We start from the raw sequence: 22,129 nt of genomic DNA, 5'->3' as shown, positions 1-22,129 counted from the left end.
TCTCTCGTTTGTAATATCGCACGACAGTAAAATGAAATCGAGAGGCGAGGCAGCGAGAGGAAGAACAAAGAAGGAGGGGAAAAGGTAATTAAATGGAAAGGGAATAGTTGAGGGAGATGTAACTTTATTTTTGTTCGCGTTCACTTTCATCTATTACAGGACTGGCGACAACACAGCCAAGCCCATTTCCGACTCCACTTTGGGCGCTTTTCTTGCAGACCAGAAGCTTTTAGAACGATACTTTTAAAGGTCTATTTTTATCCGGGTGCGACTTGTCTGTCTCAATCTGTCTCAATCAAACCCGTCACAGCTTTGATGGGATGACTCTTACACGATATCGGCTTTTCCACGAGAATGTGCAGCCCATTTCCTTCATTTCATACCCACATGAATTTTTGTATGACCTATTTATGTTCGAGCGTGACTTGTTAGGGGATTCAAACGTACTGCTCGGCTAAACGCATCACAGCCTTGACGGGACGATTGTTACACTAGGCCACCTCTTTAGATTCTTTTTGAGAGCAGCGAGCAGAGGGCTTTTTTTTTATTATTGTTTACTTTTTTTGTGCCCTTGAGCTGTATCCTTTGCTGTAAAAAAAAATATATGTGGCACACGTTCTTAACTCAATACTCACATGAATCACTTCTTATGGTCTATTTTTTGTACGAGAGCGACTTGTCTAGGGATTTAAACTTATAATTCCTCAGCCAAACGCATAACAGTCTTAGTGGGACGACTATTACACGAGGTAGACTTTTCCACGAGTACATGCGGCCCACGTTCTGCATGTAATAATCACATGAAAATACGGTAATAGAAACTTCAAGTCATACATCACGCGTTTCATACTGTATGGAGGGCGGCTGTTCTTTCCTAATTCAGTACCTACAGAAGCAAAAATATATAGTACGAGTTAATGAATTAGGAGTCGGGCAAGGATAACATTTAGTATTCTGTGTTTTCATATGTAGGTTTTATATTAATTCGCAATAGGAATAGAGCAAGAATAACCTTATCGTATACATAGATGAATTGTTCATATGCAGAGTTTAATTAATTTTCATTACAAGTCGAGTCAGAATGTTTTATGAGTGGAGCCTAAACGATATTTATCATTCTATTTGCATCTTTCATAGGCAAAGTTTTAATTTATTTACATCGTAAGTTACAGGGATCCTGCAGATTGCACCTACGAAGTTATATATCTTTCAGGTCTATTAGAGGAAAAGTGGTCTTGCCTGCGGCTGCCTGGCGCGGGTAATGGTTTCGGAGTCTACATGTTGCCTGGACGACGGGTGGGTGGGGGAGGGGGGCAGGCAGGGGTCATGGGAGGGGGGTGCTTTATGTACTATTCATTTACATCTTTTGAAGGCTGAAAGTATATATAACGATAGTATATTTATAAAATACCTGTTTAACGTTTTGTAAAACTGTGATCAATATGTATGTACTAAAGCACGTATCTATCAATCTCTCTCTCTCTCTATATATATATATATATATATATATATATATATATATATATATATATATATATATATATATATATATATATATATATATATATATATATATATATATATATATATATATATATATATATATATATATATATATATATATATATATATATATATATATATATATATATATATATATATATATATATATATATATATATATATATATATATATATATATATATATATATATATATATATATATATATATATATATATATATATATATATATATATATATATATATATATATATATATATATATATGCATCTATCTGTACGTATGTTTGTGTGTTCTCTGTGTTTGTCATTCACCATGGTCCAATCACGTGCTGGACCAACCAGTACCTTCCTCATTTTTGAGCGGGAGGAAGGTCATAGCCCCGTCTGACACCCGGCACCCTTTCACCTCTGGGTAGACAATGTATACTAATGAAAAGAAACTGACCATTCGTCACCAATCCACCAAGGAATCGAGCCCAGGACCTTCCGGTTGTGAAGCAATCATGCAAACAACTGCACTACGGAGCAGAATGTGTGTGTGTGTGTGTGTGTGTGTGTGTGTGTGTGTGTGTGTGTGTGTGTTTATAAATCAAAGTTTAGGAAAAGTAACTGCAGCATCCCTCGCCGGGTTTACCTTTCTCTTCTAATACCACGACCATGACTTGTTTGTCCAAGTGAGCTTCGCGGGCTAATCTTCCACAGTAAATATCAAGGCGTGTAGAGCCAGGCTGAGCCCAAATCCACCTGCTGGCTTGCTGCGGCTGAATATACAATGATAAGACGAATGCAAATTTGATGTTCATCCTATTAAGTGTTGCACATGTGTTGAATTACTCGTATGATATTACTGGTTAACTTTATAAGCTTCCCGAGAGGGTTGATTCCATCACCACACCACTACCACAAATCCAAGCGCCTAGTCCCTCCGTCACCAAGAACCCACACGTAACATCACCGCAGTGCAGCAGTTAGCAAGCTCGGCTCAAATGAAAGACCCAGATTCGATTCCCGGGCGGAATGGAGACGGATGAGTAGTTTTAAACACGGCTTGTTTAGTCCAGCATGAATGGTGGTCTGGCACCGACAACGGGCGAAAACCTAGACAGGACCTTCAGACCCGGAACACATGAGGTCGTCCAGAAAGATACAAGTAGGTAAATTACACACACACACACACACACACACACACACACACACACACACACACACACACACACACACACACACACACACACACACCAGTAACTCACATTTCATATTTCCACCTTCCATCCACATTTTGACGTCGACAGACCTGACCTTGAATACGGCTCGGAGACTTTACCAGAAGAGAAACTAGAAGAGGGTTAGATTCATGTGCTCGACTGTTAAGCAGGTGTATTTTAGTAACAACCTTGTCAGCCATGAATAGAGATGTAGTTTTTCTTAACATAAGCATTACTACAAGCACGGAAAAGTAGAGCTTATTTATAATCTTTTCCATATGGTTTGTCTTCTTTTCTTTTTCATAGCGCCCTTCGCCTCCGTCACTGCATTGGTCACTCTGCTCAAGGTACTTTTTCCTATCATTCTTACTATTGATTGTTTGTCTTTGTCTGACCGACCAAAAAGTCATATCAAGAAAGTCTATAGGCGCTACGGGCCAAACCGCAAAAAAAGTTTAAACATCTCAGCAACCTCGAATTCCATTTTCATGCATCGTATCACAGCATACTTTCTTGAGTCAATCTTGTTCGTTAATACCGTCTCGTGGAGCGCATTGTTCGGAGTCACCAAGAACGTCAACATGGGAACTGTAAGCCGAATAACATTGTAAAACGGTTGTGTTTGCCTTTTCGGTTAAACGGAATAACAAACTGTTTGCTTTGGGACGGAGCGGGGAGGAGGACCACGCCGGCTCCATACCACGCTCACTACAATGGCGGGTCCTGATAAATGTTTCCTCCGTCTCCGTCTCAGGCAGTATATGAAGGAACAAAACTGCCGTTGTACCTTGACAAGCAAACTCAACAAGAATGCTGCTCAAAGAAACCGGCCCTGATATATAAACTCAATGAGACATCGACTCACAAAGCCAGCATGAACTTTCAAAATACCCGGCCCATAATGTGGAAGAATATTCATAAAGATCTACATTATCACTCTGTTTTCAATGCTGTATTCGTAGGATTTCGTTATCTGAAGCAAAATGACAAAAGAGTAAATTTCAGTCGATTAGATCGGTCTTGTATCTTTTTCAATTGAACATTTAACCGAGAATCTTCATAAGAACAGCATTCAAAAGTAAACAACGTCGAAATATATAAAACTTCTCTCTGAATCAGCGGATAGACAAGATTAGGCAACCGTTAGGTAGTATTTACACGCATTAGAACAGATTACTAAGTCTTCTTAGATACTCATAAAAGGAGACACAATCAGGAGAAAGCAAATCCTGCTATATATAGATCCCGTCAGTATATAGATGAAGACAGCAAGAATAGGAGCTACAGTTTTGTCCCGTGTCAGTCAATTAGCATCTTGGCAAGAAACACAGAAAAGAAACAGCATTCAGGAGCGAACAATGTCACAATTTCTGAAGCTTTCCTCCAGGTGATGGATGGAGGCACGGGAGCAGGGGGCCACGCCGCCGCTACTCCGGGCTCAGTTGTCGGCCGTACATTCAGACGTCGGATGGTAAACAAACCTATTGTGTCTGCCCCGGCCAGGACACACTCAAGGCACGTCCCCTAATATTGAACAAACACCAGAACTTCGCCCCCCCCCCTCCCCCCCGAGAGAGAGAGAGAGAGAGAGAGAGAGAGAGAGAGAGAGAGAGAGAGAGAGAGAGAGAGAGAGAGAGAGAGAGAGAGAGAGAGAGAATCTAGTATGCATCGGAAGTTTAACATGTACCTTAGCGAGAGAAGCACCTCCACCGATAACAAGCAGAAATCTCTAAGAAAACAAAATACAGCATAAAAACCGAGCTCGGGAATGGGAGGGCGCGAGCAGGAAACACTAAGTGGAGGAAGCTATTGGAGACATGCATGGTGATAGGAGGCTGGAAACATTAGATTGGTAGAGGGGAGGAGGGAGGGAGAGGCAAACAGACGAGAGGGGGCAGAGGAGGCACTGGGATCAGCATAGTGACATAGGGAAGCGAGCCAGTCTTGTTGCCAGGACAGAACAGAACGACCGGTACTCCATTATCAAACACGACCGCTCTCTCTCTCTCTCTCTCTCTCATCACTTGGAATCATTGCTATTTCTTTTTCACCTTAATGAGGAACAGCCTGCAACTGGTAGAAATTTTGTGCATGTACCCGCCTTACAAATAAAGAACAAGTGGGTATTATATAAGCTGAATGACAATGACTATCAAGCTGTCAATTAGTTGTGTGTGCACCAAGAGATGGGTTCTCGTATCTGCATGGAGGGTGTAACAGCATTAGTTAGAGATTGTGCGCTCTACTGGAATAGTCTTTTGATAATGTAACTGCTGTTTTACCATATACTGAGTCTGTTGCAGAGGATGACACTCCCAACATCTGAACTTCTCACGTTTCAGCTTGATAGTCAAGGTGTGAGACTGTGGCTAAGGCAACATTTTTATTTATTTTATTTTTTTACGTTTCCGCCTATGGCGCCGGTAGGCTTTCTTGGTGGGGCCCAAAGATCGATCCCAGCTCGTTGTGGCGCAGGCAAGTGTTTATAGTGGCGTCATCTTGCTTGGCTCATGTTGCCCCCCAGAGCACATCATTGACCCTCTCATATATAGAGAGAGTCTAGAGTCCGGGTTGATAGGTGGTCTTCTGCACATGTGGGTAGTCTTATAGGCCACTTGACGGTGACTTAAAAATTCCAGCTTGTGGCACCAGGCGGGACGCGAACCCGTATCCGGTGATGGGATTCAGCCGGTTCGCAGCGGTTCGCAAGAACCTGTTCTTGGAATTTCTTTAATTCCGAGAACCGGTTGTTACTGCAAGCTTTAATCAGGGGTCCTCAATTTTTCCCCCATGAACACCTTTTACTCATAACTTATTTTGGTAAACCCCTCATAGAGAGAACCTGTTCTTTAAAAAAATGAATCCCACCACTACCCGTATCCTCCTGGGCGCTGCGCCGCACGTTAAGCACTCAGCCACCGCCTCCCTTGAATGATACTGTATTCAGTGTGACGCCCATCCCAAAAAAGACTAAGCTATAAAATGTCTTGCAATAAAAAGGTACTTATTAGCAGAGTTCCTCTGATTAAGCTTATGTATGTTAAAGCATTTTTTTCCCTTCTTACATCTTGTCGTTTTCAGATCATGAAGCACCGCCTGTTTACTCTAAAATGTCTTTTCAGTTAGGTGCATATAACAGACTCCTTCTGATCAGACTAATTTCACGAAGTTCTGTCCCATGCCTTTTGTAAATCATTAAATATGGTAAATGGGAGTCGCTAATAACATGCTTCCTCTGATCAACTATGTCCGCCTCTTTCTCAGTCTCTTGTTTGCTGGCGGGGCCGGGGCTGCCGGGTCGTCGAGGGCTGTCGAGGAGCGAGAGGCGGTAAGGGTAAGCAAGCTGAGGCAGTGAGGCGAGTCAGTCGTGAGCGAGACGGTGGTGGGTGTAGTTGTGCCACAGTGGGCTCCGAGCGTGTGACTCGTCCTCTCCCTGACTGTTTGTGTACTGAAGGTGCTTTGCCGTGTCTTTGGTCATCTTTTCTACAATAACGTGTTTGTGACATACGCTTTTACTCGGCGAGTGACTGGTATTTCCTGAAAAGAGAGGACTGATTAACTTGGTAATTATTGAGACTTTACTGCAAGGTGCTTCTCGTTATTTCAAGACGTCGTTGACCCGTTATTTAGAATCTACAAGTGAACGTTTCTAGTTGCATGCATGGGATTTCTACCCTTCCGCTTCCGGTCTGAAGCGGATGGACAGACTAGCTAGATATACATATTTCCCTGCAAGGGGCTTCTTATTAGTTCAGACTTCGTTTTTTCCACTATTTAGAATCTAGAAAGGGCAGAAAAAAACAGCTCGTTTTATCTAAATTAAAGATGCAGATTTCTCGGCAACATATTACTCCGTATATCAGACGTCTTTTTCCTTACTATTAAGAAGTAGAGCAAAAAACATCTCAAGTAAATCACCAGTGTTAATGTATCGCATTATCATTACATTTTCTGGCAAAAGGTTATAAAGTGAAAATACAGCTGATAAATTTCACACAATAAAAAAACATTACCAACTCTAGTGCTCTAACTCGCATATTTTTATGTCATTATAGAATTACATGACTATTTTATACGCTGCTCACTTGCAAATATCTTAAAAATCATATTCACTGCTATATTCCACAAGTAAAACTAAAGTAATATATATAATTATAGTGAAAAGTTATTTAAAAAACCCAAGAGCTAAACCCACCACAGTTCTTTGGCACAGCACGGCCTGGCCACGTGACAACGCTTCACGTGCCGGTATTGAACACATCGCTGCTTCATATAATGCAAGGATGTTACACCAAGCGACACTTCCACCCGCCTCGTTTCCTTCCTGCCTGCTGCCTTCCCCTCTGCCTGCTTTTACTCTCCTCCTGCTTGCCTCCCTACCTACCTGCCTGCTTGCCTGCCTGCCTGCCTTTCACCCTGCTTGCCTGCCTGTCATCCTGCCTGCCTTCCTACCTACCTGCCTGCTTGTCTGCCTGCCTGCCTTTCACCCTGCTTGCCTGCCTGTCATCCTGCTTGCCTCCCTACCTACCTCCCTGCTTGCCTGCCTGCCTGCCTGCCTTTCACCCTGCTTGCCTGCCTGTCATCCTGCCTGCCTCCCTACCTACCTGCCTGCTTGCCTGCCTGCCTGCCTTTCACCCTGCTTGCCTGCCTGTCATCCTGCTTGCCTCCCTACCTACCTCCCTGCTTGCCTGCCTGCCTGCCTTCTTGCCTGCCTGTCATCCTGCGTGCCTACCTACCTGCCTGCTTGCCTGCCTGCCTGCCTTTCACCCTGCTTGCCTGCCTGTCATCCTGCTTGCCTCCCTACCTACCTGCCTGCTTGCCTGCCTGCCTGCCTTTCACCCTGCTTGCCTGCCTGTCATCCTGCTTGCCTCCCTACCTACCTGCCTGTTTGCCTCCCTACCTACCTGCCTGCTTGCCTGCCTGCCTGCCTTTCACCCTGCTTGCCTGCCTGTCATCCTGCCTGCCTCCCTACCTACCTGCCTGCTTGCCTGCCTGCCTGCCTTTCACCCTGCTTGCCTGCCTGTCATCCTGCTTGCCTCCCTACCTACCTCCCTGCTTGCCTGCCTGCCTGCCTGCCTTTCACCTTGCTTGCCTGCCTGTCATCCTGCTTGCCTCCCTACCTACCTGCCTGTTTGCCTGCCTGCCTGCCTGTACTTTTTATTTTTACAACAAAGGAGACAGCTCAAGGGCACAAAAAAAGGAAACAATAATATAAAAAAAAAACGCTACTCGCTGCTCCTAAAAAAAAAAAGAAAAAAAAAAAGAAGAATCAAAAGAGGCAGGTATTCAGCAGGTGTCGCTCTTAATCTCTGTCATGTTTCTCATTCTATTGTTCTGTAGTCGGGGTTTTCCCCTTTGTATAAATTTCCAGGTGTGTTATGATGGACGGCATCACGTATTTAATCTGTTGTCTCATTCACACTGTAGTAATATATCCTGTGGAGTAAACGTTATTAAAATTTATCATATATCAGTGTTGTTCTTATGTAGTTCTCATGCTCCGTGCTGAAGTATTAGCATGATAAAGAATTAGTCTCAGTGGTGACAGTCCGTATAAGTCTGTCACTGTTATAGTTATCACTGTCACACCGAGGTATTGTGTATGTTACTATATATATTAGAAAATCGTCACATTAAAAATAACTTTGAACATTCAATTATAAATACTGTGGCCACTTTACGGTTGTGACACCTACATAAAACACTGCACGTAAATTGAAACCATCAATTAACGTTACTTATCATAATCAAAATGTTGCAGCAGTCTATCTTTGTCTGTCTGCCAGTGTGTGTGTGTGTGTGTGTGTGTGTGTGTGTGTGTGTGTGTGTGTGTGTGTGTGTGTGTAAATTCTTCCCGGTATCCACGCCCATCAGCCGTTACATCCTTGTGTACTCTCTTACTTTCTTTATCAAGAGTTCTCCTTGCCTGCTTTGCTATTTCGGGTCTGTCATCTTTGCTTTTTCATTATTTTTCGCTGCGGGGCTTTTGCACAGAGGACTCGAGAGAAAAGTCGGTCCAATTCATACAGCAAATGAGATGAAAAATTACGCTCGTGTTGACTTTTCTAGCGCGGAAGTTTAGAGAGGACCAGAGGATGGAAAAACTTTGGCAGCAGGAATGGAGATGAAAGAAATGAAAAAGAGTTTGAGAAAAATGAAAAAAAAAGGATCATCATGAACTACGCGAAAGGAAAAACGAGTCGACATTTTACAGCTCTTGTGCAAATTGATGTTGCCGCTGTCTGATTGTCGAGACGGACAAATACGCTTCAGTCTGACAAAGAACGTTGAAACAGCTCTATTGTGTTATAGCAGCAACAACCCCTTGCAATAACCTCTAGCCCTCGATTCTATAATTTTACATACCAGTCCTGCCCCTCATACTCATACTTCTTAACCTCCCAGTCCATCCTCAAACTCCTTAATCAATTACTTTCATCACTCATTACTTACTACTCTACTGCAATACAAAGGCCTTTCCCAACGTTTTCTACCTTTCTCTGATGTTAGTGTACTCCATCCTGCTCAGTCAATGCTCTAACTTCATCTCTCTACCAGGTATTCCCTCTGCTCTGACTTTTATAATATCTTAATTTTGACAATGACTCACTTTCAAAGTCAATGTCATCTGCAGACTTAATGTTCTTAATACATTCACCTTGTATCTTAATTACTATGTTTCCCTCTCTAATTTCTTCGGTTACACAAGTTCATATGTACCATTCCTATCAATAATTACACAAGTTCATATGTACCATTCCAATCAATAATTACATCAGAAAAATCTGCTCTGAAAAGTAACGCTGAGGTTTAGAGATGAAGTAACTAACCGGGGACGCGGTGCTTCACTCACTCTCCGCCTCCACCCCAGACTTCTCCCCCGAGCAGGCCTCCACGAAGCCGCCCTTTACATTCCGAGCCCCTCTAGTGATCGATCAACTTGGCCCATCCATGAGTTATATACGTTGGCGTCCTCTTGGTCTCCTTAATTCACGGTTGTCTCGCACAAATACAACCCTGTGAGTCCGGGAAGCGTGCCACGTGCCCATATAGCCGGAGTTGGCGTTCAGAGACTAAGGTGGTAACAGACTTCGATTCAGTTTCACCAGATAGTCGCAAGTAGTCCATGTCTCACAGCAAATAATAAATAAAAAAATAATCAAAGGTTATTTCGACCATTTCATTTTTTCTACCTCAACACGGTTTTACACTTTTTTTTTTTTTTTCCTAAACATGCCTTGGCAAACGAACTGTAATTGTGAAAAGTAAAGGACGAGGTGCAGAGCGGCTTTCAAGAACATTGTATTCCTTTATCCATGCGATTTAAAGGGAATGATGTAAAAATTTCCTAATTATCTCTTAATGACGCCGAAATCTTCATTCATCGTGTGGGTAGAGCAAAAAACACTCCCATCATCCACTTAACAAACGCAGCAAAAATAATCAAGCCGAGTGCGGAGCTGCTTCCGCCGATATTTTATACCTGAGATTTTCAAGGAAAGAATGTCGCAATAACATATCTGGCGGCCTCTCAGTCATCTTTCCATCATGACCTTAAGAACAATAAATGGACCGTACTAAAAACTTATCTATTAGCCTTTCAGCTGCGGCACATCCTTTAGAACAACATATGTGCTGTAAAAACTTAACTGATAACCTTTCAGCTGCACCATACCCTTTAGGACAACAAATGTGCAGTAAAAACATATATATTAGCCTTTTAACTCATCAATAGCCTTTCGGACATCATCAGTGTCGTACAAACTTATCTATTAGCCTTTTAACTGCGCCGTAGCATATAAAACAACAAATGGGTCGTAAAAATCTATCCGTTAGTCTTTTAACTGCGCCATATCTTTTAGGAGAGCAAGCGTCGTATAAACTTCTCTAATTGCCATTCAATCAAGCCCGGCCAGAAGTACATCATATTTATAGAGAGAGAAGACTTTCCTGGTGGCCTGTTATTCACCCCCATCATCTGTAATACAAACTTAATTCGTCACCCTCATAAAATAATTGCCTGAGTCATTTTTCAGCGACTTCCAGGTTTTTGTCTACATCAATTTCTTAACACGTGACGGCCGTTTTTGTAGAGTTGCCTTCGTCATTCAGATTTTGACTGTTCTAGAATTGGCCTTTTCATTTCTGCCTAAATATTAAGCCAAATGAGATGATGACAGTTATTTTCCTATTTCCTGTAAAGTAGAAAATAATGACGGCGCTTTGCTTACGAAGGTGACGTTATGCTTCGTAACAATTTTTCTGGTGACCTTTAACCACACCAATCTTGTAACACAACAAATGTGAAGAGCAGCGACACCAGTAACCTCCCCATCATCGGATTAAACGTATAGCCAAGAAAGCAATGCCGGAGTCTAGAAGGCAAGTCCGCCCCACGTTTTTGCTCATGGCGTGATCTGGGGTGGTAGATATCTTGTTTTTGCGTCTCGTCTGTGGTTATAGCTGCGAAGACCACCAGCTAATTCAGTACTGTCTTAGACCAAATATTCACAGAAGGCAGAGTAAAAAGTCGGACAGGAGAGTTCACGCGCGATACTGTTTTTTGCGTCTCGTCTGTGGGACATCTGTGAAGACCACCAGATATCGCATAATTTCCATAGATTAAACGTTCCCAGGCAGAAAGCAGAGTAAAAGTCGGACGGGAAGGCCCTCTCTCTTTGGCCTCTTATTCTACTTTCTTTACAGGAGCAGTGCGTAGCGGGCTTGTTCGTCTCTTCATGTTTTGTCCTTGAGCTGCTTACTCTGCTGTATAAAAAAGGATGCAAGTTTCCGTTTATGATATTGTTTGAGAAGTACGATCTTTTCCTACTATATTTGTGCGCCATTTCCCTTTCCGATTGTGCACATGACATTGTTTGGAAAGTACGACACGCTCCCTTCTACATGGATTGGGCGCATTCCCTACTACATCTGCGCGCCGCTAAGTAAAGGACCATCACGAGGCGCAGAGTAAACGCGGCTAAATCATGAGCGGCCGTTTTGGAGGCGCAATGAATTCCCGGCGACACTGACAAACGGTTATTGCGCCGAATGGGTCGTGGCACCGAGCGAGATACACCCGGCTGAGTTTGATCACGAGAGACGACAACAAATGTGTTATCGCAAGCCGTGGTAAAAAATGTTCTCTCTCTCTCTCTCTCTCTCTCTCTCTCTCTCTCTCTCTCTCTCTCTCTCTCTCTCTCTCTCTCTCTCTCTCTCTCTCTCTCTCTCTCTCTCTCTCTCTCTCTCTCTCGACGGTATGTGCTTTAACACTCTTTGCCTTCTTTATCTCTCTGCCAATAATCACACGCCTCTAGAAATTTCCTGACAAAATCTTCCCTTCTAATCCTAAGCCACACGTCTTTGTCTAATTAGTAGTCACACACACACACACACACACACACACACACACACACACACTCATCCCGCAGTGCATCACCACGCCACCATATTTTTTTTGCATCACGCGTCGTTTCAGTCGTTTGATCTTGATACACTCTCGCTTCAAGCCTTATGGATGCCCTTCTTTTTTAGCAAGGGGAGTATATATTTGCAGTAGCGTTATATAAGACCCTCGTTTGTGTGTGTGCGTGTGCGTGTGTGTGGAGGAGGGATGGAGGCAGGGACTATAAATTCAAAATGAGAAATATCACTGAAAGGGATTTTTTTTTTTTTTTTTTACAACAAAGGAGACAGCTCAAGGGCATAAAAAAAGGAAACAATAATAAATAAAAAAAAGCCCGCTACTCGCTGCTCCTGAAAAGAATCCAAAGAGGTGGCCGAAAGAGGTCAATTTCGGAAGGAGAGGTGTTCAGATATTTACGTTTATTTAGTTTACGTCTATATTACTCAGAACTTCCAATGAAATGACGGTACGTAGTGTTATTAACCCCCATTTCACGGTACATTTTCGGGCTCCCTGATCCCTCCGCACCCCGGGTTCTTGCTGGTTCCATCCGTAAAAGCCCGTATTCTCAGACGTTTCCGCCTCTCACATCAACTAAATTTTCAAAGACCAAAAAATATATCAATCGGGATCTAGCAGGGTTGGAAACAATCATGATTTAAAAAAAAATCAAATAAATCAATGTATTTCATTTAAATCGGATTTATTTGATTTAAATCGGATTTATTTGATTTAAATCGATGTTTTTTTATTTAAATGACTTTTTTTTTACATTAATCCTTGTTTGTTTCCACTGATTATTTGTTTCAAGAGGCCATTTTCTTGTATTAAACTTGGCCAATGTTAAATAAAACCATAGTTTAATATATATTACCCAAGATGAGTTTTTCTCACACAAAAATCAGAAGCAGCCATAAAAATCATAAGTTGACAACTTGTCTATTTGTATGTTGTCAAATTTAAATCATATTAATAAGAAATTAGACTTAATCATGTTACTTTGTATTAAGAAATTAATTAAGCTCATTAAACTTCATAATTACATTTATTGTTATTATCAACAAAAAGACCTTATTCTTTTTTTATGCTTTTGAATATTTTTCCTGTAAGAGATGGCAATGCTTCACTGGTGCCTGACTTGCTACAGGACCAGTACAAGATAAGTACAGGACAAGTAGACTTGATACTTTTCCTGTACAACTGCTTCACATGTTCTTCCTTCTTCCTTATATATATATATATATATATATATATATATATATATATATATATATATATATATATATATATATAAACTCAAATCATTTGATATTATACTCTTGATATAACACTTAAAACATTTTAAATACAGTATATTTAATTTTGATTTAAATCAAGATTTTTTTTACTCTGATTTAAATCGATTTAAATCACTTGATTCAGATCATTTGATTTAAATCAAACCAACCCTGGGTTCTAGTGAGTGTTTTTTTAGGTTCATGGTACAGAAGAAGGGTCAGACTACCGCCAGGGCCATAAAACTATCCCTGTAAGTCCCCAAAACTTTTACGAAAGCCTTGTCGAAATGTGAGCTTGGGCGTCGAAATGTTTAAGAATATGTTATGACCCAAAGAAGCTCACCCCGGATCCCAAGCCAGACATAAGGGCGAGAAGGCCGTTAGCTAATACATGGAGCTGCTCTTAAAGGGGAGACTCGTGCGCTCTCTCCCTCGGGCCATGTTGTCGCCAAGGTACAAAGGGACGAAAGAGAGGGGTCCCACAGTGTTGCTAAGTCATTATAGGAGTCACTCGCGAGCTTCCATGTCCAAAAGACCACAAAAAAATAGTCCAACATGAAACAAACGTCAATTTTTAATATATGTATATATCGTTCGGTAATTATACGCCTCCGTGGTCTAGTGGTCAACGTGCCTAGCTTCTACTCCGCGGGCCCGGGTTCGAATCCCGTCCCGGGCAGTCGGCGTGCAGCTCACCCAGCTGTTCATCCTCCCTCTCGGGCTGGTCGATAAATGGGTACCTGGGGAAACCTGGGGAAGGTAAACTGTGGTAACCCGGATGTCACACTGGCCCTGTGTCCCGGGGTAATGGACTCTCTCCCACCACAGGCTCAAGGGCCAATGTTACGGAGATGAGCACCGAGGCCACGCGCAGCTACAGCGCATGCCCCCAACTTTACCTTTACCCTAGTCCATGTGCTATGAAATACAAAGCGTGTAAAAGAGCATTCTAGAACAGCACAAAAAACACCCGGTAACTCTGCAACGCGTGTACAATGTATTCATAAACTTTCATGAAACCGCGCTCAGGAAAAGAAAAACACAATATTGCGACCTCCAGCTGGTAAAACTTGCATCACAAAGAAACATGCAGCGTTTGTAGTTCTTAAGGATGCATTATTTCTGGAACGATTTAAAAATTCATGGCCGAGATTTTCCGCCTTATTTATTTTAAGAGAGGAGCACAGCATTCTTAAACTCGGGATTACAAAATTTGATCCGTTATATAATGGTTCATACACGCAAGATACTTCGTTATTTAGTGTCATCAATCAACCGTACTATGAAACAAAATTACTTCTCGAGGTTTTAGTCCTTTTTGTGTTGTTTAATGACGCCGTAAACGAAAAAGCATGCACTGCGTGCCTCTTAGTGTCTTATTCTTTGTGTGTTGTTTCAGGCGGTTGTGGGGCCAGGACGGAGAGAACGGAGGGAGGCGAGGGCTGCGTGGCCGGGCTGACGCCGTGTCCAGAGGGAGGGTGACGGCCGGGCTGCATGGGACCCGACAGGTGGTGCTGTCAGGCGCTGGAGCAACGCTTTTAGACACGACGTAGAAGGTGGATAAAATTTATATTTGTAAACTAAAACGATACCTTTTAGATCAGCCGTTGGAACTGTATGTTTTAAAACACACGAAGTGGGAAGACCATAAATTTATCTTTATTAAAACTATTACACTTTCAAGCAGGTCGGGAAAATAATAGGTTTCCGTGTATTGAAAAGATGTGCTTCAAAGCTTAAATAAGTGCTGGAATTATCCGCTTTCAGATATATACGAGGGAAAAGAATGAAGAGTGTTTATTGAAAAAAATGTGTTTCAGAGTTTACATTATTGATAAATGCCAACTGACAAAGACACGGACTGCTTATGACGGATATTTGCTCATAAATCTACCGTGCTCTTAAATGCGGAAAGGGTAGTTACAAAATCAACACAATCAATGCCAGATCTCCAATAACTGTGCAATAACAAGTCATCATTTCCCAAAACATTAAAACAACGCAATGATAAACGTGAAATGTTAGACTTCAGGCACAAAGAAACACCGTTAAATTTTCTGCAAAAGTGAAAGCGTGTGTTCCCGTAAATATATTATAACCCGCGCGAAACAGGCAAGCAGGTGGATACAACAATTTAAGCAGCCGTCAGGAATGCTGGAAAATGTCTCTGAAGAAAACAGGAGAAACGAGGAAAGAATGTCGGGGGGGGTGGGGGGTGGCGGCTGGAGGGGAGCGTCGGGAGGGAAGAGAAATAGAGGAGACAACCCCTCCCTTCCCAGCCCCCCCGCCGTGCCCCCCATCGCCCGCCCCCTCGTCCCCTGCCCCACATAAACACGGGAGGCTCGAGTGGGTGACGCTGGCCTTTCTCCTCCTTGCCCTCTTTTGTACAGGTAAGGCAAATGAATAGTATAGCTCCTAAGTTAAGGATTCTAATGCCTAGTTAATTAATTAAAGATCCTGACATCATGTCGTAAGGATCTTAATACTAAGTTATGCCCCTAAAACTATGGTACAGATTCCAACACGTAGTTATAGACCTTAATACCTAGTCATAACCTCCTAATACTAAGTTTACCAAGTTATAGACCCTAATAATAAGTTATAGAGCCTAACCAAATTATAGATTTAAATTCTTACTTATTGAGTTTAATGCCAAGTTATAGATGCCAAGGTGTATATATATATATATATATATATATATATATATATATATATATATATATATATATATATATATATATATATATATATATATATATATACACACACACACACAAAGTTATGGATCCAAATACCTATTTTTAGATTACTATGTTGTTGTTGTTGTTTTTAATTCCAACTTTCAAAATCCTCCTCCGTCAGACTCAATGGGAGCATGCAACATTGAATTTATATGGTAACTCTTTCAGTCTGAGATTTGCTTCCTGCAGCTTAAGATCTATAAAGCTGGTGTGTTGTATCTAAAGCTGGGGGATTTATTTTAGTTTTTAGTTCCACATACGACACATACGAATATGCAACCAACAATCAGTAAAGTAAAAACAACTAAATTCTGTTTTACTCAATAAGGCCAAATAAAATTGTCCATCCAAGCGATGTTCACGAGCACCGCATAATGAATAGCGATAATTTCGTTAATATTTTTTGCACTGCCGCGGTTTCCTTACGATCACTAAATGGACGCACAGAAATATACAACTAAGTGTCTCTAAGATTGAAAACCAGAGTTCTCCTTTACACGATAATGCCAAACGACTCACTACATCCAAACAGCACCCCCCACCCCCACCCCCACCCCACCCCCGACGACACTAACACATTTTAAGGGGAGTATAAAGGCGGAAGTAGATTTATTCATGATTTATAGGCATCTATCTTTGTCTTTTTATACTTATAACATTGCTGCGAGCGCTTCTACATATATTGTCTTACCCTTGGGCTGCCCACCGTACAAAACATTGCTAATATTTGCTGCACCGCCGCTCCTTTTTTTCCACTCTGTTTCCTTCCCCTTTGTCGAAACCGCGTGGCTTGAAGCGAGTCTCACAGCTTTAGGTTCGCCTTGGCAGCGGTCGGAGCACAGAGCAGCCTCAGATCATGGATGTAGAGGGAACGTGGAGCACTGTGTGGGACCTGATCCAAACACGTCTATTTCACGTTTAATGTTTGAATTGATATGGTATTTAGAGAGAATGCTCCGAGACTATCTGTGTAAGTGCTTATGGAAGAGGGTTTCAAGGTGTGTGTGTGTGTGTGTGTGTTGTCCCGCTAGTGGGCTGAGCTTCGTCCTGACACTCAGAAAATAAACTACTACTACTACTAGTACTACTAATATTACTACTACTCCTCCTCCTACTACTACTACTACTGCTGCTACATCTTCGTGACAGTGCAGAGAGCGGTAAACGCCTTGATTTCTTCTTGCCTTCTGCCCTAAACTCTTGAGGTAACGTGTTTGAAGGAAGGGAAAGGGTTTGACACAGGCTGTAGTCCCACCAATTAACCGCGTCTGGCGCAATTATTTCATCAGTGTCTGCCATGTTGGGCATGTAAAACATGAGGTAATGAAACGAAACAAACACAGGAATGCACCGCAAGGCGAAAGTTGCTTCACGTGAAGCCCCCTTTTGAAGGATAAAAGAGGAGAGACAAGCAAGAACAAAGAGGGGCCTGCAGCGGCGGGGCTCCCTCTCTCCACTCCACCATTTATTTACATCTCTAAACTCACACACATTGCGACAACAGCCTTCACATTTGGTTTATCGATTTTAATGTATCGGTAAACGTTCGCGGCGTCTGCAAAGTTTTCAATCCAAACCTTGAGGCGGACGAGGTTGCCTCAAGCGACGGGCCGGAGTAGGAGGCGGCTGCCGGCCCTGACCCAGCAGAGATACTAACGGTAACTAACCCATCATTGGGACAGCCCGGCGACACCTTCCCCAAAGAGGCCTCCTCTTCCTCAGCAGAGGACCCGAGACAAACCCAACTAGATACCCGCCGATTAGACGCCCTTGAACTACACGCCCGTAAACAATACGGAACTCGTAAACTATACGCCCGTAAACGAAGACAAAACCCGTAAAATACGCTCCCGAAAACGAAGATAAAACCCGTAAACTAAACGCCCGTAAACAAGACGAAACACGTAAACTATACGACCGTAAACAAGATGAAACACGTAAATTATACGCCCGTAAATTATACGCCCGTAAACAAGACAAAACACGTAAGCTAAACGCCCGTAAACAATACGAAACGCGTAAATTATACGCCCGTAAACTATACCCCGTAAACAAGACGAAACATAAAAACTATACGCCCGTAGACAATACGAAACCCATAAACTGTACGCCCGTAAACGAAGACCAAACTCGTAATGTATGCCGGTAAAAATTTATACTATCATTAAATTATGAAAATAATTATTGTTAATAATATTGAAAAAAAATAAGAAAAGCCGATAATTATACAATATACATATCATAATATTAACAAATAATACTAACCGAAATTAATAATAATAAAAATTATAATAATGTTAATAAAGACACTGCTTCTAATTATAATAGTAATTAATGGTAAAAAAATAATAAAATAGTTATAGTAATAATAATAATAATAATAATAATAATAATAATAATAATAATAATAATAATAATTAGACGAAGAAGAAAAAAAGAAGAAGAAGAAGAAAAAGAAGAAAGAAGAAGAAGAAGAAAAAGAAAAGGAAGAAGAAAAAGAAAAAGAAAAAGAAAAAGAAGAAGAGAAAGGAATAAAAATTAAAAATAGGGAGGGAAAGAACTAAAGATAATGAAAGAAATAATAAGACAGAGAAAACAACAAACACTGAATAAAAAAGAGAAAGAACGGGCGATATATATTAAGACACACAAAGAGTTAAAGAAGAATAGGGAAAGGAGACGAAATGAACAGAAGGAAGAAAAATGGATGAAAGAAAGAAAACAATGAAAAGGGAGACATAATAAAAGACAAAAAAAGAATGACAAAGCCAAAGAAAACTGAGAGATTAATTAATAAAAGAGAAAGGTATATGTTCCATTTCTCTTTACTTTTGTATATGCTATTTTCTCCGTTTCCACCGATTCTTTCATTTGTTGTACAATAATAATAATAAAAGTAGGAGTAAAGATATTAATAATTATAAGATGATAATAAATATGATAATAATAATAATGATAATAATAATAATAATAATAATAATAATAATAATAATAATAATCGAAACGCTTACGCAACGTCTTCCGAAACCACACTAATAAAAATAATAGTAAAAATAAAACAGAATGGGTAGACACTGTGACAAGTACAGATAATTGCTACTAGCTTTTTCAATTCTAATAAAACTACTACTACTACTACTACTACTACTACTAATAATAATAATAATAATAATAATAATAATAATAATAATAATAATAATAATAATAATAATAATAATAATAATGAGTGAGTAAGTGAGTGAGTGAGTGAGTGAGTGAGTGATAATGATAAAGAGAAGGTGAGAGAAGAGTGAAAGAGAAAAGTGAGACGAAAGAGAAAGTGTGTGTAGGTGGGAGAGAGGTGGGTCACGTCAAACTCGGCCGGTATACTTATACAGATTAACAGAGGCTACTTCCATGAATATCCTCAAGCCTTTTACCCCCAAATGTGATGGCAGCAGCGCCTTAAAGTCACAAACAGAAATGTCAAGGTTATGTAGCGTCCTGTCGACACCGTCATTGATTCCGCGCGCCCTAACTTCCGCCGCTTTCATCATAACGAGAAAAGCTTTGGGCCCCAGATTCTCAACTTCTCGAGGCTTACACACCCACTTCTGACAAGGCTTTCGTAGAAGTTGTATTAGTATTTCCACGGGTAGTTTTCTGTACCTAGTGATCGTCTGACAAGGCTTCTGCACCATGAACTTGAAAAAACTAATAAGATCCCGACTAATCTCCTGTGCAGCATCTGGAAAAAGTAGCTGTAAGAGCCGAAGCCGTCTGAGAATGCGGGCCCTATGCCGACACGTGTGACTAAAGTTGCGGCCGTGTGTGCACTTTGGATGTGTATTCTCGCCTTCTTTCACCGCGCATTCAAGCAAGCCACTGACGAAAAAATATGCTTTTTTTATTGTGCTATGCGTGACTGTAATTCCAAGGCCTACAAACGGCGGTGTGGGGTGTGAGAGGGGGCATGTTGAAGTGATTTATTTAAATTAGTCCGCCTTTCTTCGTTTTCTCTAAATCCCAGTTTCTACATTCTCTCCAAGCAACGTCACGCATAAGCCACGCCTCTGCCGTGTCTCCTCCCACAAAGCTGCGTAGGACTTGACTTGGTATATATAGACTTTGCCGACACAATCATTTCCCCTCCCGTGACCGCCAACGTAACCATTTTGCTACACCATGAAACTTGTCATGTAGGATATAAATACGACAATATATACTGCACAAATATAGTTTCAAGTTGCTTTAAAGTATTGGAGGATCGCTTTATTCAACTTGAGGTGCTAAGATAGGATCAAGGAAGAAGGAAATATAGAAGGAAATACAAGGCTATTTGTCCTAAACATGGCAAATCCTAAGAAGTTTTTGAGCATCTGTCCTTAAAAAAAAAACATTCTTGCCTTTCAATCGTATTTCCTTCAACTACAAAACTCCTTAATTTGTTCCAGTAACGCACCAACACTTTGGGTCATATTACAAAACATATCGCCACCTAAGAACACATATTTGACAAGGCTTTCGTAGGAGTTGTGGGGATTTCCAGGGGTAGTTTTATGACCCTGGTGGTAGTGTGAGTCTTCTTCTGTACCATGAACCTGAAGAAACACTCATTAGAACCCGACTGACCCCCTCTTTGGCCTTTGGAAATAGGTGATGTGAGAAGCGAGTATGTCTATAATACCAACCCTTGTATACCAGTTTTTGTCCATTATTTAAATATGAATGCATCCAACTTCAATTAACGAATCATTTTCTACAGTTCGTTAACAATAAAATTAGTAATTATGAAAAATTTGGCATCTCCCACTGGAGTATCTTTTTGGGGGGTAGAGAAGCAGCAAACTTTGTGCGTTTCTTTTTTTTTTCTTTTTTCGCTTAGCCCTTAGTCTCTTCGCCTTGCCATAACAAAGAAAAACATGGTATAGAAAAAAATACTGCAAGCGGCTCCAGCAGGCTCCTCGCTAGGTCCTGTGAACCCAGCGTGTGTAGTGTCGGCGGACCCAGGTGCATGGACCTCCAGCATCGTGCCAATTTGTAAGGCTTCGCTGAGCCTCCACACAACGTGACTGGCACTTTTCATCCCCTTGCCAAAACCCTTCTGCCAAGACTCCCTGCTGTGTATAGAATAGTGATTGGCTTGCATTCAGTTTTAAATCCTGAGAAAAAAAATAATGGAAGACTTAAGAAAGTCTTTTTTTACATTTTACAACTGACCGAAGTTGAAACAAGAAAAAAAACTGCTCACGGCACACCACTTCCAAAACAAGGAGACAGAAGAAGAATCCGATTCCGAATCTCTTTTGAACACTTTTACTGAACTGTCAGCGGGAGCAGCACCATTCCGGACTTCTTTGTTTCTTTTTTTGCGCCCTTGACCTGCCTCGTTTTCCGGAAAAAGAAAAAAATGAATTTATTAAGGAATGTGGCTTGGGACTCCCCCGAAAATAAGGTTATGCCTCTAAAACACTATTTAAGGCTGCTTTTAATCATTTTCCTAAAACTGCCGTGCCAAAGATCCTCTTTCCTGCGTGTGATAGATTGATTGATTGGGGCAAATGTTAATGACGCCGCAGAGTGTTTTTTTTTTTTTTTTTTACAACAAAAGAGCCGGCTCAAGGGCAACAAAAACAGTGTATAAAAAAAAGCCCGCTACTTGCCGCTCCCAACAACAGAAAATAGCAGAGTGGACAAAAGAGAGGTCAATTTCGGATGGAGAGGTGTCTTGATACACTCTTCTTGAAAGAGGACAAGTCATAGGCATGAGGAAATACAGACGAGGGAAGGCTGCTGCAGAGATTACCAGTGTAAGGGATGAAGGAGTGAAGATGCTGGTTAACTTTTGCATAAGGGGTTTGGATAGTATAGGGAGTAGAAAGTCGTGTGCAGCGGGGCCGCGGGAGGGGGGGAAGGCATGCAGTTAGCAAGTTCAGAAGAGCAGTCAGCGTGAAAATATCGATAGTAGATAGAGAGGCAACATGGCGGCGGAATTTA

At 41.3% G+C, this 22,129-nt stretch overlaps 1 protein-coding gene across 6 annotated transcripts in view; it reads left to right on the top strand.

Annotated features, from left to right (window-relative positions):
- Positions 1-5,961: 5,961 nt before the first annotated feature.
- The window catches only part of LOC127009650 (zwei Ig domain protein zig-8-like), a 40,255-nt gene continuing 24,087 nt past the window's right edge, over positions 5,962-22,129 (top strand). Inside the window, exons 1-3 of one of the 6 annotated variants that reach the window (XR_007762123.1) lie at positions 5,962-6,183; positions 14,812-14,961; positions 15,180-15,802. Coding sequence is in view for 1 of the 6 variants with exons in the window: in XM_050882907.1 (XP_050738864.1) it covers positions 15,574-15,802 (229 nt within the window). In the remaining 5 variants the exon portion in view is untranslated. Of the gene's footprint in view, positions 6,293-14,811; positions 14,969-15,179; positions 15,803-22,129 lie in introns of all 6 variants that reach the window. The other 5 variants (XR_007762124.1, XR_007762121.1, XR_007762122.1 and 2 more) reach the window with 5 other exon arrangements.

This window comes from Eriocheir sinensis, chromosome 41 (genome assembly GCF_024679095.1).
Source record: "Eriocheir sinensis breed Jianghai 21 chromosome 41, ASM2467909v1, whole genome shotgun sequence".
NCBI lineage: Eukaryota > Metazoa > Arthropoda > Malacostraca > Decapoda > Varunidae > Eriocheir > Eriocheir sinensis.
Note: the sequence above shows the minus strand (reverse complement) of the source record. Positions and strands in the feature narration are given on the sequence as shown.